Source organism: Leptodactylus fuscus, chromosome 1 (genome assembly GCF_031893055.1).
Source record: "Leptodactylus fuscus isolate aLepFus1 chromosome 1, aLepFus1.hap2, whole genome shotgun sequence".
Lineage (NCBI taxonomy): Eukaryota > Metazoa > Chordata > Amphibia > Anura > Leptodactylidae > Leptodactylus > Leptodactylus fuscus.
This window is the reverse complement of record NC_134265.1, coordinates 342,742,811-342,760,462: the sequence shown is the minus strand read 5'-3', so window position 1 is coordinate 342,760,462 and position 17,652 is coordinate 342,742,811. Positions and strand designations below refer to the sequence as shown.

The 17,652-nt window shown below is 42.8% G+C and overlaps 1 protein-coding gene across 1 annotated transcript; it reads right to left on the bottom strand.

Annotated features, from left to right (window-relative positions):
• Positions 1 to 5,082: 5,082 nt before the first annotated feature.
• SLC10A4 (solute carrier family 10 member 4) lies at positions 5,083 to 16,061 on the bottom strand. Its single transcript, XM_075261620.1, has 3 exons — positions 15,334 to 16,061; positions 8,668 to 8,878; positions 5,083 to 5,728 (listed from the first exon to the last, which is right to left on the bottom strand). The coding sequence occupies exons 1-3, from the start codon at positions 15,828 to 15,830 to the stop codon at positions 5,210 to 5,212; spliced, it is 1,227 nt and encodes a 408-aa protein (XP_075117721.1). The 5' UTR covers positions 15,831 to 16,061; the 3' UTR covers positions 5,083 to 5,209.
• Between the last annotated feature and the right edge of the window lie 1,591 nt (positions 16,062 to 17,652).

Below are 17,652 nucleotides of genomic sequence, written 5' to 3'. Positions count from 1 at the left end.
TGGACGCTGGGCCTGGCGTCACGTGATGCATGTACATGCCGCTGTCCCTTTCTATTAGAAGCCTGCCCAAGAGAAGTCTGTAATTCCCCAATATTCCCTTGTGGCTGTTCTGGCCTTTGACTGGCATCACGTTCCCCCAATCACAGGCCTGAGCAGTCTTGTTGGGTGTGCTGATATCATTGCACTGGCTCGCCCCAATCACAGGCCTCAGTGGTGACCCATAGGGTGCATGACCACAGTCACAGCCTGGAGAGGACTTGGAGGACGATAGAGAAAGCCAAACTGAGAGAGGATGCCAAGGAGAGGTAAGGCAGGGTGAGTATAAGTGTTTGTTATTTTTACTCACCTCCCCTGGACCTCTACTTATTATACTCTGGGGACTGAGGAGATCCTGGGGTACAATAATGGCACTAAAATGAACCGGATTGCCAAACCTCAAAAATATTCATTGAAACTAATTTTATAAGGTTTTCCTGAAGCGGCTTGAGGCTTTAAGATCATATTGTACTGGGGGGGAGCATATTATACTTTGTAGGGCCACTCTTGGGACCATATTATATTGTGTGGGGCCACCTTGGGGGGACGTGCACTAGGAGCATGTTATACTGTGTAGGATCTCTGTGGGAGGAGCATATTATACTGTGTAGGATCTCTGTGGGAGGAGCATGTTATACTGTGTAGGATCTCTGTGGGAGGAGCATGTTATACTGTGTAGGATCTCTGTGGGAGGAGCATGTTATACTGTGTAGGATCTCTGTGGGAGGAGCATATTATACTGTGTAGGATCTCTGTAGGAGGAGCATGTTATACTGTGTAGGATCTCTGTGGGAGGAGCATGTTATACTGTGTAGGATCTCTGTGGGAGGAGCATGTTATACTGTGTGAGCCCCTCTCACTATTTACATCACAAGCCATCTGTTTTATAGCAGACGTGACATTATTACAGGCTGAAATTACATTGCACAGTCATCAAAAAACAGTTCCTGTGCAATGTCAGTAGTAATGGGGTAAGGGCACTCACGAAAGCACCATGGTCCCCCCAAACAGCTGATCAGCAGGGGCCCTGGGTGTTGCAACCCCACTGCTAGACTGCTAGGATGCTGCAGATCAGATGTTTCCCATGGCAGGCAGCTCCCAGTATTGTTTACTTACCGGGCCCTGCGCTGCTCACGCACTCATTCTAGATATATAGGGCCAAAATGCACCTGCCACGACCGTCGCAGCTTCTGACAGTCGCGGCTTCCCGTTCCGGAGTAGGCTCAAATGAATGTGCCTAGTCCCGAGGGTGCTGCCACGAGGCGTTGCAGGAGCTGAATCAGCCGTGGAATCCGGCTGAAGCAAGGGCAGCTCGCTGCATAGACCTCTATTGTGAGGGGGTGGATTATGATATGGATTCAGCGCCAAAATGCGCCCCTCTTATCCCATGTGAACAAGCCCTAAGTGTAATCTCTGGTTGCCTCTGCTCTTATGGCCAGGGGTGCAGAGTTTTTTTCCCCTGTTGAATCCCAAACAACTCTGACATAACAATGTGTTGCGTGCTCCACCTGACTCCGTGTCTATGAGTATATCCTTTCCTTAAAGCAGTGAATATCTCCCCGCACATTGCCTGCCACGATACAATTTTGCAATAAACAATAATGTGCAAAGGTTTTAGGCAGGTAAGAATGCTTCCAAGCGTTAATAGTCTGTTTTTGTCAATTTACTAAATTAAGTGAAATCTACATCTCAATATTTGTTGTGACCCTCCTTTGCCTTCCATCAGTTCTTCTAGATACACTTGCAGACAGTTTTTGAAGGAGCTCGGCAGGGAGGTTGTTCCGGCCATCTTGGAGAATTAAGCACGGATCTAATTTAGATATCGGCTTGCTCCAATCCTTCTGTCTCTTCATGTATCCCAGACAGACTGGAAGATGATGAGATCAGGGCTCGGTGGGGGCCGTATCATCACTTCCAGGACTCCTCCTCTAAACAGAGGTCACCACAAATATTGATGTTGTTTGATTTTACCTTTTCTTCATTGAACACTAAACTATTAACACTTCTATTTCTGAAAACATTCTTACTATGCAGTATTTTTTTTTCCCCCACGCCTACCTAAAACTTTTGCATGGCACTGTAGCATGTCATAGAACGTGCAGGAATTAGTGATCAGCTGTGTCTGGTGAGCGGGCCGCCCGCCATTGCTAATGTAGTCGCATCATCCCAAATATAATAAAATCCAGGCATTTCAGAGAAATAAATGACACCATCTCTCGGCCGAGCACAGCAATGATTCCAGATATTTATGGTCACATTCACATGCTGGAGACACATCTGTCACCTCCGTATAAAGCCACGGTCACTCAGCGTCCAGTAAGCTGGGGATTGTGGGTAATGAGTGAAGCATGCAGACTGTATAACATGAACATCCGGGAGCAGATCCCTGATACACGGCCGTCAGTACATGATATACATACTAGGCTCAGCTCGTATACCGCCATATAGTCTAATACACTCATATATACACAGCACTCTTCACATTGTGGTTATACATCGGCCTTCAACGCCAATTTCCAACTGTATCCAGTCTGCAGGGGAAGAAGAAAATGTCCAGAAACACGTCCAGTCTCTAATATATACTGATTTAGCATACAGAATATGACACTTGTCCTCTAGGTTCCATATTTAAAGGGAAGCTCCACTTTTACACATATTTGTAAAGAGATTAGACGTTCGTGTCACTTTATATTGAGGAATGGCTTCATCACGTTACTGTATTATTCTCCATTGGCGCACAATTCTGACTTCTTTTGGGGAACTTTACAAGGCGCAGGACGTTGTGCGGGCTCTGAAGACATGAATGTCTATGAAGTGCAAGTAACAGCAGATAGATTTCCAGAAGGGACCAGAAGAATTGTCCTGTTGCTTTAGGTGTGAATGGAAAGGAAAATGACTTGGAACTCAAAACCAGTAGAAGGAACAGAAGGGGTTACTTCAAGGGCTTGTCCCACCTGGAAAAGTCATGTTCATTGGATAGATCCCAAAAATTAAATAATGGTTGAATAAGATAAGATACTTACATAATATGGCGCCACCTGGTGTTCAAAGTGTATAGCAATGTATACGTCCACCTCCAGAGCTGATAGCTGGTGGACACGCGGATAGACACACCGTGGTTTTCTGTTCGCTCCAGTGCAGATGATGGAAGGAGGAATACTATATCTATTATATATCTACTAGCTCCAGTGCAGGGGGAGATTTATTGACTATTCTGCCCTGAACAAAGGGTCTCTATGTAGACAGCATGCTTTGTGGAGAGTGACTGAGCATGCCCGTCCTGCATTCAGCTCTGTAGGTGGACGTCCACATTGCTATATGGTTAACAACAGGTGACACCATGTAAAAGGCACACGTTGGGGCATTGGAGCAAGATGAGCCAGAATTAAGAGGCTTCGGCCTTTTGGCACATCAGAGGGAGGCCCCTGCACCAGAGATGAGATCTATGACGGGGACTAATGGTAGGGACTAATGATAGGGACTAATGGTATAATTCATGCCAGTGTTCTGCTCTGAGTTATAGTAAATTTGATGGGTCAATGTTATTCAAAGGCTAAGCATTATATCAAAGGGGTTTATTTTAAAGAACATTTACCCCTAAAACATTATACAAGTAAATTTGATCCTGGGCAGGGTCACGTAACATCCCCATGACTGTATCAGTATAGATTCCTTTCCTATCATCCCCATATCAGATATCACAGATCAGGCATAAGATTAGGATCTGCCAGGTCTTGTATGTTCCCCTATCTGAGGGCAGTATAGGGTAGAGGTGGGTCCTAAAACCTTATATCCCCTATCCACAGGATACTGACACATGGGGGTCCAACCCCTGTGAGCTAGTCACATAGAAGACGCCTGTTCTGACTGTTTGCGGGACCAGATGTGATCAGATATTCATCCCCTATCCTGTAGATAGAGAAAACATTTCAATAATAGGAAAACCCATTGCACTCCTTTATAGACAATGACAACTCATTGACTCCTATGTATTTGTTCCTTTTGGCATTTGGGGTAAATACTCCCTAAAACGCCGTTTCTGCCCCTTTGATGTATTATATAGAATATTAATAGTAATATCCTCACTATGTAAATCTTATGCATTGTAGACAAATGGAGATGGAGCTGCTCTCCGGTCATGTCCACTCCAGTGTGATTGACAGTGCGAGGGTAAATGTACACGCCCGGGCAAGGACATCGACCAAGCTAGAATGGGTCTGTTTAGGGCTTGGGCGCCATAACTATCCATCTTAGCAACTCCACTTCTGTGACTACCAGCAGGTAAATAACACATGGAGGAATAAACATCTTATTCTACATAATGCAGATTCTGAGGACTCAGGGGCAATTGTACAAAGTTTATAAGATACCATTTGTAACCTTATACAGGGGGCAACAATGGAGAGGATCCTGCACATGATAGGGACAATTTATGGTAAAAAAAAAAAAACACCTGACGGGTTCCCTTTAATAACTTAGTTGCATCTCGCGCCATTCTGGGATTTAACTAAGGTAACCCAGTCATATTAAATTCCCCCCACTCATTGCATTGAGACTGTTCTCTTATTTATGGTCCTTTTTACCAGACCGGGAATATACAGGACATGTCCTATTTTTGTCTGTTCTTACAGATTTGCCAATGAACTTCAAGTTGATGACGGATCCTTGAAAACGGAACAATACGTAGGGCCACTAAATGGCCATAGTCATGTGACTATAACCTGGTTCGGGGATGTAAAAGGCGACAGGTTCCCTTTCGATCTCGTCGGTGTATGTCATTGGTTATGGTGTGTTATACATTATGAGGGGCATATACAATGAAATTCCTTTAAAGCAACATCTGATGACCCAGAAAGTGAGAGATTCCAGCACGAATCTTCTGTATCAGAAGAATAAGAGCGATCCGTCCATGAGACTCCGCTGATAATAGTTGTATATTGTGGTCTAATATTTCTTTGTGTTTCCTTCTTTCCACTATTACACATACATTTTACATACATTTGGATGACTAATAATCCAGAATATATAAGTAATTGGCACCTACAGTATCAGATCTTATTGATGTTGGGTTAAAGGAATTTACCGTAGATGTGTCGTTATATATAGAGATTGTTTTGGCAACTATGAACTTTGCTGTAAATCTCTGGCCAGACATGTACAATGTGACGTGGGACTAGTGCATTTGTGGTGGAGGTTCCTTGGCTACAGAATTGTGGTCTTCCGATGTCACTGTCCCGTATGATATTTCGTTAATCTCTTCCTCCTTTAGCTTTTTATATGAAACGTCTGTGTCCTCGTCTTCATCCATGGGTTCTAGCTTGTGAAGAACCTCTTTTCGGTATAGTTTATAGACTAAGACATATACTCCTGCCTCCGCGGCCTGGAATAGGGCGTATAGCAGCGGAAACATGTACATGCTTCCTATGAGATGGGCTGGGAAGGCGAGTTTCAGGAGAGCTGTGCAGAGCTGGACGTTCTGACACCCTGTTTCCAGAGACACGGTTCTCCTGCAATTGGGGGGCAGGTTGAATAAAGTGGCCAATCCATATCCCATGGAATAACCTATCAAGGGCATGATCACTGCCACAATATACACAGAGGGGGGGATCGTAGCCAAAAGCTCAGGTCCTAGCATTGCCCCAGTAAGGATAAACAGCAAGACCAAGGTGACCAGGAGAGACCAGAGGGAAACCTAAAGGAGGAAAAAGAGATGATCAGGATATTCTGCAAATAGTGGTCACTTATTAAAATAATGGAACAGACACCTCCAAATATCCTGGTAAAGAGAATGTGGAAACCACATTACCACGAACGTATCAGGAACATTACGGAAAATGACCAATTGTGTCAATCAAATTTTTGTTAACCATATTTCAATTTTTCTTTTCTGTTACTATCTATATTCTTAGTCTTGCATTTTTTTCCTCTGACTTCTAACACTTCCCTGTTCTGTAAAGATCACTTTGCAGCAGTCATCTCAGACAGGATCTAGTCATTGTTGTGGGCATGCCTGGTCACCTTTGCTCATGTGACTGAGCATGCCCACAACACTCTCCAAAAGAAATCTATAAGTGTTCTTCTGTGCATGTGATGCTGTATAAGAGCAGCATCTTATAGATACAGGATCGTATTGATAGTAGCCAACATGATACTAAAAAATGTGCTGTTTGGCTTCTTGCAGAGCTCAGTCTCATCAGTCCAGCTGTATTCATGAGCAGAGCCCCATCTCCCCTGCCCCTTGGGATGGTGGTGGACAAGTTACTGTGTATGGACTTATTCCTATATGTGCTTTTGAGTACTTATAAAGCTGACATCCCTTTTACTTTTATTTTGCTTGGTTATAAACATGTTGGCTACAATTTGGGAGGCGCACTATAGACTGAGCTGTCTGAGAGTCTATGTGATGGATTGGACTGAGAATGGCATTAGGCAGCTTGCAATGTATTGTGATACATGATACACTGTGTGATCAAAAGTAACCAAACACCCCCAAAACCATACGTTTTTCCTTTTAGGTGCATTGTGCTGCCCCCTACTGCCAGGTTCTCCATATCAGCGACCTCAGTAGACATTAGACATCGTGAGAGAGCAGAAGGAGGCGCTCCGCGGAACTCACGGACTTGGAACGTGGTCAGGTGATTGGGTGCCACACATCACACAGGTCAATGCCAAACGACGCCTCGCTTGGTGTAAGGAGCGTAAACATTGGACGATTGAACAGTGGAAAAACGTTGTGTGGAGTGACGAATCACGGTACACAATGTGGCGATCCGATGGCAGGGTGTGGGTATGGCGAATGCCCGGTGAACGTCATCTGCCAGCGTGTGTAGTGCCAACAGTAAAATTCGGAGTCGGTGGTGCTATGGTGTGGTGGTGTTTTTCATGGAGGGGGCTTGCACCCCTTGTTGTTTTGCGTGGCACTATCACAGCACAGGCCTACATTGATGTATTAAACACCTTCTTGCTTCCCACTGTTGAAGAGCAATTCGGGGATGGCGATTGCATCTTACAACACGATGGAGCGCCTGTTCATACTGCACGGCCTGTGGCGGAGTGGTTACACCACAATAACATCTCTGTAATGGACTGGCCTGCACAGAGTCCTGACCTGTATCCTATAGAACACCTTTGGGATGTTTTGGAACGCCGACTTGGTGCCAGGCCTCACCGACCTACATGGATACCTCTCCTCAGTGCAGCACTCCGTGAAGAATGGGCTGCCATTCCCCAAGAAACCTTCCAGCACCTGATTGAACGTCTGCCTGCGAGAGTGGAAGCCGTCATCAAGGCTAAGGGTGGGCCAACACCATATTGTATCCAGCATTACCCATGGAGGCGCCACCAACTTGTAAGTCATTAGCAGCCAGGTGTCCGGATACTTTTGATCACATAGTGTAAGTGCTAAAGTGAAGTGGTGGAAATGTTTTATGAGAACCAGGGTTAACAAAATTCAAAGCAACAAACTTGGAACATCCACTCCTACCAGGTACTTGATGATGATGGGGGCAGACTCATGTTTGGTGCCCATACACAGAAGTTAATTTATAACATATTCACCGTGCAGCATGCCAAATGGACGCCATACATTTATCTTTAGGACAGAAAAACAAAGTGAAGGCTGTAATGATGCCAATGACTGATGACATGACTTGTGTGTTACTTGTTATGGGCTATGACAGGGAGAGTGTTGGTGCTCTCGGTAAATTGGCAGATGAGAGGATGGAGATATATGACAGTACTATATACATGCAGGGACCACCATTACTCATAGACATGCCTGGCTTATGTCTAGCATCAATAAATCAGGGAGTGCCTCTTACTGACAAGGGATATGGCTGTGCGCACTGAACAATAATACATTCTCTCAGTCAGATACAAATGGAGTCTCCGCACAGCAATACAATAAAGAAATACAGGGAAAGTCTAGACAATGTAGCTATTCTCCATCCAAAGGCGGAATGTTCTTTTATGCAATCTTATTATGACATAGATCTACTGTATATGTAGTATGCAGATGAAGAGAACTCTACAGCAGAATTAACATCCTTTTCTCTATATGTTGGTCTTTAAAGAGGACCTTTCACCACCTCCACCAATTCATGTTCTTAGCATCTGTTAATAGTCGCTGCTCTACTGATTCTGATACAGTTGGAAGTTTTTCTCTGGCCCCCACCATTCCAGAGCAACACGTGCAGGTAGTTTTGGTGACTGATGTGCTGTTAGCTCTGTAATGTCAGAGGGGCGGTGTCAGGCGGGGGGTGTGATTCAGAGCTCCAATCAGAGGCAGCCAGTGCCAGAGCTCAGTCACACCCCTTGTCTGCTCCTGCCTGACACCGCCCTCCTGACAGCACAGAGACTAAATAGCACATCAGGCACCAAAGCTAACAGCACCGATTGCTCAGGAAAGGTGGGGGCTACAGAAAAAATTCCAACTGTGCTGTGCTGTACTGTTGTTAGCTGAGATATGCTGGCAGGTGGAACTCGCCATACCGCAATGCTAATACTCCCAGGGCAGATGCAGTGCCCCCTACTGGATCCAGAACATACCTGATTTAAACAAAAGTTTTAAAAAAAGTCTAAATGTTCCCTCTTCCTTATCTGAGAAACTATCCACTTACTCTCCAAACTTACCTTAAGTAGAACATCAGCAATCCTGCTGTAGCGGTAACGTACAAACACCCCCAGACCAATAGGCAGAAGAGTACTACAAAGGGTCAGGGTCACAGCCCCGAGAGGTAGAAACTGCACCAGTGGAGTGTTAATCCATGGACGACTGTAAATCCACAGGCAGAGCGGCATCAAGAGCAGCGCCAGGAGTGTAGAAGACGTGGTCATGATGATACTGGCAGGTCAGGAAAACAGAATGCTGCTATTAGTATTACAAGTGTTAATACAGACATCATCATACGTATAAAAGCTCTATCTTGTTCTCTTTCCAACATATAGCGACACTCCAGTCATTTTTTTGCTTCCTTGTATTCCCCTAATATACATAATTCAGGAAGTATTATTTTATACAGGAATTACATGCCTTTATGTCTCTGCAGAAGACAAGAACTTCTAGTATGATGGATTGGTCTATACAGGCTCCTTACAAGTTTACATACATCTATATTCTATAATAAGACAGACTCCTGTCACACAGTTATAGTGAGAGAGATCATAGCTGAACCTCCCTATTGTCTCTTAGATTATTTCTAAAGAGAAGGATTATTACACTGTCCCCCAGCAGACAAACATGGCACTGTCTCTAGCTGTCTTTGTGAGTCTGTGTTAAGGCATCTTGGGTTTGATAACAAAGTACAGAGAAACTGAAAATCAAGACGATGAGTGATAAGAGCAGACAGGAGGCCGAAATATACTGAATATACCGAAATATGAGAGGAATAGAAGCAATAAGCGAGCATTGTCCCAGTTCTATAATCCCCGGACAACCCCTTTAAGCTTCTATGGCATATTCCCTGTCCAATGCAGGAGTGAAGATCTTCAGCCCTAAGATTGGGGCTACATGGACCCCTTTTATGGCAGTCAGGCATTAGTATAGTCCATGGAAGAAACAAATGCACTCACTCAGATATTTTTATCTCCTTCATAGACTCTACCTAGGTGCTTCTGTAATCTACGCCACTGCCGCCATGTCTCTTTAAGTACATTAACCACTTCCGCTCCGCCCACAGAGGGCATATACGTTCAGATAGTGGTTGTGTTGTTCTGCAAGGATGTACCAGTTCTGAAGTGGTTAAGGACGTCTACGACACACATACCCTTCAGTAAAACTTGAGCTATGCTATCATATCTGAAAACCACTTTGTATTGTGAGGACTTTCATGTCATTTTGCACATGTCACTTCCTATTAGTATAGAACATGTATCTTAATACACTGGAGGAGATGTATTAAGACTGGCGTTTTATTTGCCAGTTCTAATCCATTCCCCCTCTGGGATAAGAGGTACCAGAATTATTAAGATGCTCAGGCCTCTTAATGATTCTGGAGTATCATGGGAGGTCCTATGCACCAAAATCAAAATTCACACCAGTAGATTTAAGGTGTAACACTTTCCAGTTACAGTAAACCTGATGGACAAGGCATCTCCGCCCTTGCCCGGAATGATGCCCACCTCATTCAGCCAATTTTGTTAAGAAGTGTTGAGTGAGACATAGAACAAAGTGGTGCAACTATAAGCTGTGCGCCAAAAATGTGCCACATGTACCGCAGTTTTCTGGAGTCGTTGACTTAGTCAATTCCCACAATGTATCTTCAGTATATGAGATAAGAGATTTTCTATAACTTCAGATAGAGAGACCCAATGAAGCTGAGGAATAGGCGCTCGTGCAGTGGAATTCTCTTCCGCTGGGTTTTCCTTTAGGCTAACCCCAGTGATTGACAAGGACTGACCACATGTAGAGGTTCACTTCTCATTTCGCTGACGGCATCAGACTAAGTCTGAAGAACTATTCAGTGTGAGATATATCAGATCTGATCGTCCACATATATCATATTTTCCCAACTCAACAGCAAGCACTGATGGGGCATTCTGCAGGCGTCCGGAAGGGGCAAGCTATGGTAGAATTGTAACTGTAGCTCGGATGAACCCAGATACAACTGATGATGTTGACTATTGGACGACATTCATAGGATGGGTTCTCGACGATCATAGTATGGGAGAACCCTTACTTTAATTTGCAGCATTGGTTAACAATAACGTGCTGACATAGACTCCAACCAAGGGTTGCATGGTTTACGCATGTTCCTCTTGTGTTTGTGTGGTTTTCATACTCTTGGGGGGGACTAAGAAGGATGGTAGGATGGTGACAATTTCTGTGGAATATGTCAGTGTTCTAGAAGCAATGAGTACTGGAATCTATATAAGTTTATGATGTTCGTTTATAGAGTACAGTTTATGATGTGACTCTCAGTCCTTCTCTGTTTCTCTAGGTTTTATCTTGAGGTGGAATATACAGTTGCAAAAAGCAGAAAAAAGTCTCGACCTCACCATGTACGAATCTGTCCAATCTTCCCTTGGGTGCACGGCCTTTTACCCCTGGACTGAATGAGGCAACTTTCATATGAAAACCATCCACCACGCTATATCAGGTCCGCACTCCTCAGGCTTGATAAAAAATAACTTTTAATATGCCATTTTAAAATTCACATGACACAAAACAGACGTGAAAAAAGTTCAGAAAAAACATAGTGTTTTAAAAACGCCAACGCGTTTCGAGGCTACGCAGCCTCTTAGTCCATGACTGAGGAGTGCGGACCTGATATAGCGTGGTGGATGGTTTTCATATGGAATATACAGTTGCTTTAGGACCCGCAAGCAACTACCTTTTGGGTGTCCTGCAGTGGCCAAAGGCCGAACACTGCTATGGGAAATACACCACTGTCCTATCTGGCAACCCCTTCTTAGACCTTGGCATTCTAGTCTTACACGGTTCCCGTTCAGATAAATAGATGACTATGAGTGGACCAGAGCCAGACACAGTGTGGGGAAAGTTATTAGCTGCATTACATTAGCTGCAGCTGCATCTCCCTCCTCCCTCTCCTTTACACACTGTTTTACTCTAAGCTGATTTCTTTTATGCCCATTGTTACTTGTACAAGTGATTTATACATTGATAAAATGTATACATTAATGTTTTCTGTTCAGAAAGCCACTGGCACATCCTTCTATTGAATAAAGTTTGTCATATTATCCTACTTGAGAACTCTACTGGGAGACGCAGGAAACTTTGTGGGCCCCTTGTTTTCTAGTATCTAGCACCCCCTTTATGTCTCTTTGACCCCCCACCAGGAATCTTTAGCCAAGGTATTTACCTGCAATCTAATAGACAGTAAAAAGATGCTGCTAAGGTTATAAGTCCCCTGAACTAAAGGACCCAAGTGCAGGGGCCAAGGCTGCACAAAAGGTATGTCCACACCCGGCTGACACAATTCCCAGGCCAGTAAAATGAGAGTCTAGTTTAAGGCTTGTAATAAGGGGGATTTGATCGGGTGTCTGTATTAAGGGTTTCTGGTCTGAGGTATTTTCTTAAATGGAATCTGGTCAGAGGACTGCAGGTCTACTTTAAGGGTGGTGTAGATTTGGGTGTTTATTGTGGTAGTTGGCAATAATTTTTTCTCACCTGTCCATGCTCCTGTCCAAGCTGTGCTCTGCTGCTACCTCTAGGCGGTGCTGCACTCGTATTGACACTGGCTACAGTGCACCCTGGAGGTGGCAGTGGAGGACGGCCTGGACAGGAGTGTGGGTAGGTGAGTAGAAAGTGTCGGCCACTACTCTATGTGGGTTTCACCTACTGTGTGGGGGCTATAAAAAGGGGTCATATACCCGGGGGGGCATAAAATGCGGGGTGATATACTGTGTGGGGGTCATATAGTGTGGAGGGAAAGAAGTCATATGCTGAGGGAGGGCAAAAAAGGGAGCCATATAGCATGTGGAGGGGGTCTAAAAAAAGGGAGTCATATAGCATGTGGGGGGAGGGGCTAAAAAAGGGGTCATATACCATGTAGAAGGCAAAAAAAGGGGGTTATATACCATGGGGGGGCTAAAAAAGGGAGTCATATAGCATGTGGGGGGGGGGCTAAAAAAGGGGTCATATACCATGTGGAAGGAAAAAAAGGGGGTTATTTACCATGTGGGGGTCTAAAAAAGGGAGTCATATAGCATGTGGGGGGGGGCTAAAAAAGGGGTCATATACCATGTGGAAGGAAAAAAAGGGGGTTATTTACCATGTGGGGGTCTAAAAAAAAGGGGTCATATAGTGTGTGGAGGGCAAAAAAGGGGTTCATATACCATGTGGGGGGCATAAAAAGAAAAGGGGTTGTTAAACAACGGGGGGGCCAAATAAGTAGATTTTTTGATCTGCCAATGGGGGGGGAGGAATTTCCTAATTATGGTGATCCAATCACGCCACCAAAGATAGCTGGGTATCTTTTTTTTTTTTGGGGGGGGGCACATTTCTTTGGTTCGCCTCGGGCAGCAGAGAGACTAGGTCACCCCTGGTTGAGGCATGTGAAATATAAATAGAAATGTCTTTGCTTATTACATAACATTCAAGGCTGAGGCCCAACATTGAGCAAAGGCAGTTTTTTTTCTTGCAGATTTTGTTGTGTTTTTTTTTTGTTTTTTTTTACCCAAATTTAGTAGTGACTACAGAAGGTATGGGAAATATATAGGAAGCTCTTCTACTTCTTCCTTCTGCTCAATCCATTCCTGGATTTAGCTTAAACAAAATGCAGCAAAATCTGCAACAAAAAAGAAGCTTTTCCGCAACGTGGGGCCTCAGCCTAAAAGTGTCAGACACAGAAGACAAATATAATGTCAAAACGTGCTAAAAACAAGGGAACCCTATAGGTTCTAACAAATAACCACAATAAACAAGACAGTGCAAGAGTCCTACCAGATAGTGGATGTATTACAGGATATTGGGGTACTCAACCAAAGGTAGCAATGTTCTCACCCTAATGCACCCCCAAACACTGGCCCTAACAGCCAAAGTTGACTCTGATAAGGGCAGTCCCATGAAACGCCCAGTATATTGCCCTTTATATTATTATTGGTATCCACCCTGTCCTTGTACAATGTAACCAGTATAATGTACATACAATGTAACCAGTATAATGTACATACAATGTAACCAGGATAATGTACATACAATGTAACCAGGATAATGTACATACAATGTAACCAGGATAATGTACATACAATGTAACCAGTATAATGTACATACAATGTAACCAGGATAATGTACATACAATGTAACCAGGATAATGTACATACAATGTAACCAGTATAATGTACATACAATGTAACCAGGATAATGTACATACAATGTAACCAGGATAATGTACATACAATGTAACCAGTATAATGTACATACAATGTAACCAATATAATGTACATACAATGTAACCAGTATAATGTACATACAATGTAACCAGGATAATGTACATATAATGTAACCAGGATAATGTACATACAATGTAACCAGGATAATGTACATATAATGTAACCAGGATAATGTACATACAATGTAACCAGTATAATGTACATACAATGTAACCAGGATAATGTACATACAATGTAACCAGGATAATGTACATATAATGTTTCCAGTTTAATGTACTTACTATGTAGCAGACATTGAAGTCATGTGAATTGTAAATTACTATATGGAATATATTTTCATTAGTCACAGAAATGGATCCCTTGTCTTATAGTTTTTCTCACTCATTCCTAGCTCCGCACCTTCAGAAACAAGTCTCGTGATCTGAGTTTTCCAAAATAAAAACTAGTGTTTGCACTTGTAATTCCTTCCACCACGTTCCCAGCTAATGACCGCCCTACAACCTCCTATTATCACTATACAGTACATTCCTATGAGCGCTACATGGTTATGTGTACGGTATCTGGGAACAATATACATTCTACAGGTCACAGAACTGTAAAAATGAATAGAAATAAAGAAAACTAGATTTAGAATCCAAGATCATCAACGTTATAAATAATGTGTCACACACATGTATCCATTCCATCAAATGTTTCTGCAATCCTACATGTAAGTGGCAGAGGAGACCCCATTGTGGGTTATTTAGCTGTGACGAGAATAGTTTTTCTTCTGTCCCTTCTACAAACATTCTCCCTGTGTGTAAATCTAGAATGTGATCATCCCAATAATGAATTACCAGGCCATGGAAACAATTGCAATGTGTGACACCAGACTAGCCGTAGTATACAGTGGACTGTCGCCAGTGTTTGGGTAATTGGCAGAAGACAATGAAGCACATAAATCATTTCTCTAATAAGATCCAGATACTACAAAGTATTAATAAAAAGATTAATTCGTCCTAATAAAAATAGCGTACACAATAATACGCGTCATGGCTGCCGTATACTAGTAATTGGTCACTGTATGTCGCCCATCCAAATTTTGGTGCAAACATTATATTTTGCAAACCTGATTACGTCACATGAAAAAATAAAAAAAATCTAATCTGATTAAGAATGAGTCAAGTCTTCCATGAATATGGTGCACGTCACTTGTGTAATGCACATCACCTTGCCCCTTGTTCTTTGCCCTACGTGACTTGTTTTTTATATGGGGGTCACTACAATTCTTCCCCCTAAGACTTAGATGAGTGCTGGATCTCATAGTGGGAGTTGCAGTCTTATAATATGCTACAAGCCACAGGTTGTATCTCTCTAACTATTCCTCTATAACATAAAACAGAGAGGTAATGGAGGACCCCCACCCTCGCCATAGACATTCATCTCCCCAGAGCGGAGGTCATTTACCTGAGATTCATGTCTCCATTCACTAGGAGTGACATGATGTTGGAGAGGTTTCCTCCAGGACAGCAGCCACATAGTAGAACAGCAATAGCTGCTACTTCATTCAGCTTGAAGATCAAAGCCAGCAGGAAAGCCATCAATGGCATAAGGACAAACTGACTGATGAGAGCCAGGAGGACCCCGATGGGTCTCCTTAGATGGTCTCCTATCTGACTTACTTCCACAGTGCAGCCCAAGCCTAGCATTGTCACACACAGGGCCACCCCAACAAAGACACTCAGCCCATGGTTCAGAGGGCTATCCCAGAAAGGTGTGGAGGTGGCTAGTGTCTCAGGTAGGACCCCCTGGAGCATGGCAGTCATGCTACTTGGCTCTGTCCTCTCATCTCCAATCATATAGGTATCATTAGGATCCAGTGGTGACCCAGTGGTGAAGTTTGCCCAAAAGTTCCATAGCGTAGCATCCGATCCATCCAGAGAATTGGTACTTGAGTTTTCCATTTTCCGAACCAGTTTTCTTCCCTTGGTTGTGAATGAGCTGGTACAAGTGAAGGAGGAGGAGGTGGAAGGAGCAGGAGGAGGAGGCAGGTTGCCCCTATCTCATCTTCAAGCAGCAGCCAGGCAGTAATCTGACCAGGATGAAGCTCCCTCTCCTCTATCACATCCCCTGCAGCTGTCCACCCTCACCCTCCCCACCACACCTCCTAACAGCATCTCATGTACAAGAGCAGCTGAAGGTCTATCCCAGTCTGGCCAAGGCAACCTGCTGCTCACACTCATGTCTCTCCTGTATCCTGGTCTACCAGAGACTCAGTCTGTAGCTAAATCCACCCAGTGTAATAACATTACAGTCATGTGTCTTATTGCAATTACTATGTGATACATTGTCAGCACTGGAAGGGTCCGGAGACAAAGCGCAGAGATTGGAGCGGCCCCCAGGGAACAGCTGGAAATGGGAAAGTATAGAAGGGAAGATTTAATAGATCAAAATCCTGCAAATTCCGAGGAAGTCTTACTGTTACATTACATGCATGGAACAGTGAATGTCGGCTATAACGATATTAACAAAATGATGGATAATACTGTCATAGTACTGATAGTAATGGTAAGAATACTAATAATAGATATTATAATGAGTATGCGATTAATACTAGTAATAATACTAGTAATAAGAATACTAATAATAGATATTATAATGAGTATGCGATTAATACTAGTAATAATACTAGTAATAAGAATACTAATAATAGATATTATAATGAGTATGCGATTAATACTAGTAATAATACTAGTAATAAGAATACTAATAATAGCCTAAACATCAGATTAATAGTAATTAGTACAGTAATAGTCATTGTATTAGATATAGCAATAATAATGATAATAATAATGATAATAATAATAATAATAATAATAATGACAGCAATACAAGGGTAATAATAATTCAAGATATAAAAAATAGCAATAGTAATAAAAAGCCAAACCTGCCAGCGATAATGAGAATAATATTATAGACTTCTGAATAAGGATAAAACCAATAAAATAACGTGCTTGTTATTGTAAAGCATGAGAAGCTAAGAAGAAATTCTGTGAAGCAGGAGGTGATTCCTTATAATATTCTTCTCAGCAGCTGCACAACTTCTCCTTAAAGGGGTTGTTAGTTTCAGCAAATAAATATTATATGTGTGCTGAAAAGTAATACAATTTATACAATATATTTTCTGTATCAATTCCTTATGGTTTTTACATCTCTGCCTGATGTCCTTCATTCTTTGTTTACTTCTAATGGATAAAAAATAAATCAGTGGTCATGTGATACAGTATATGGTCCATGGTTGTGTGATATATGGTCCATGGTCATGTCATATACGGTCCATGGTCATGTCATATACTGTCCATGGTCATGTGATATACAGTCCAAGGTCATATGGTGGACACACAGATCCTCATCTGTCAGAGGTCTGATTACTGTGCTGTAATGAGCTGTGCCCCTGTGTGCCCATCACATAACCATGGACTGTACATGACATGACAATGGACTATATATTACTTGACCCTGGACCGTATATCACAAGATCATGGACTGCTTTTTATGCACTAAAGTAAACAATGAATGACAGCAAGCAAAGATCTAGAAAACCATGACAAATTGATACAGAAAGTATATTGGAAACTTGTACAACTTTTCTGCATACAAACAATGACATTTACTTGCAGACTCTTTAAGGCTAGGTCCACACTGGCACTATGTCTTCGCTTGGGGATTCCGTCCCCCATTCCACTTAAAAAATGTGGAGAGAAAAGTTCTGCAAACAAGACTTCT

Coding starts and splice junctions, on each gene's coding strand:
- SLC10A4 (XM_075261620.1), bottom strand. CDS start 15,830: ATGGAAAACTCAAGTACCAATTCTCTGGATGGATCGGATGCTACGCTA. Junction 8,879..15,333: donor AATGGAGACATGAATCTCAG/GTAAATGACCTC, acceptor CTGACCTGCCAG/TATCATCATGACCACGTCTT. Junction 5,729..8,667: donor TTGCTGATGTTCTACTTAAG/GTAAGTTTGGAG, acceptor TTCCTCCTTTAG/GTTTCCCTCTGGTCTCTCCT.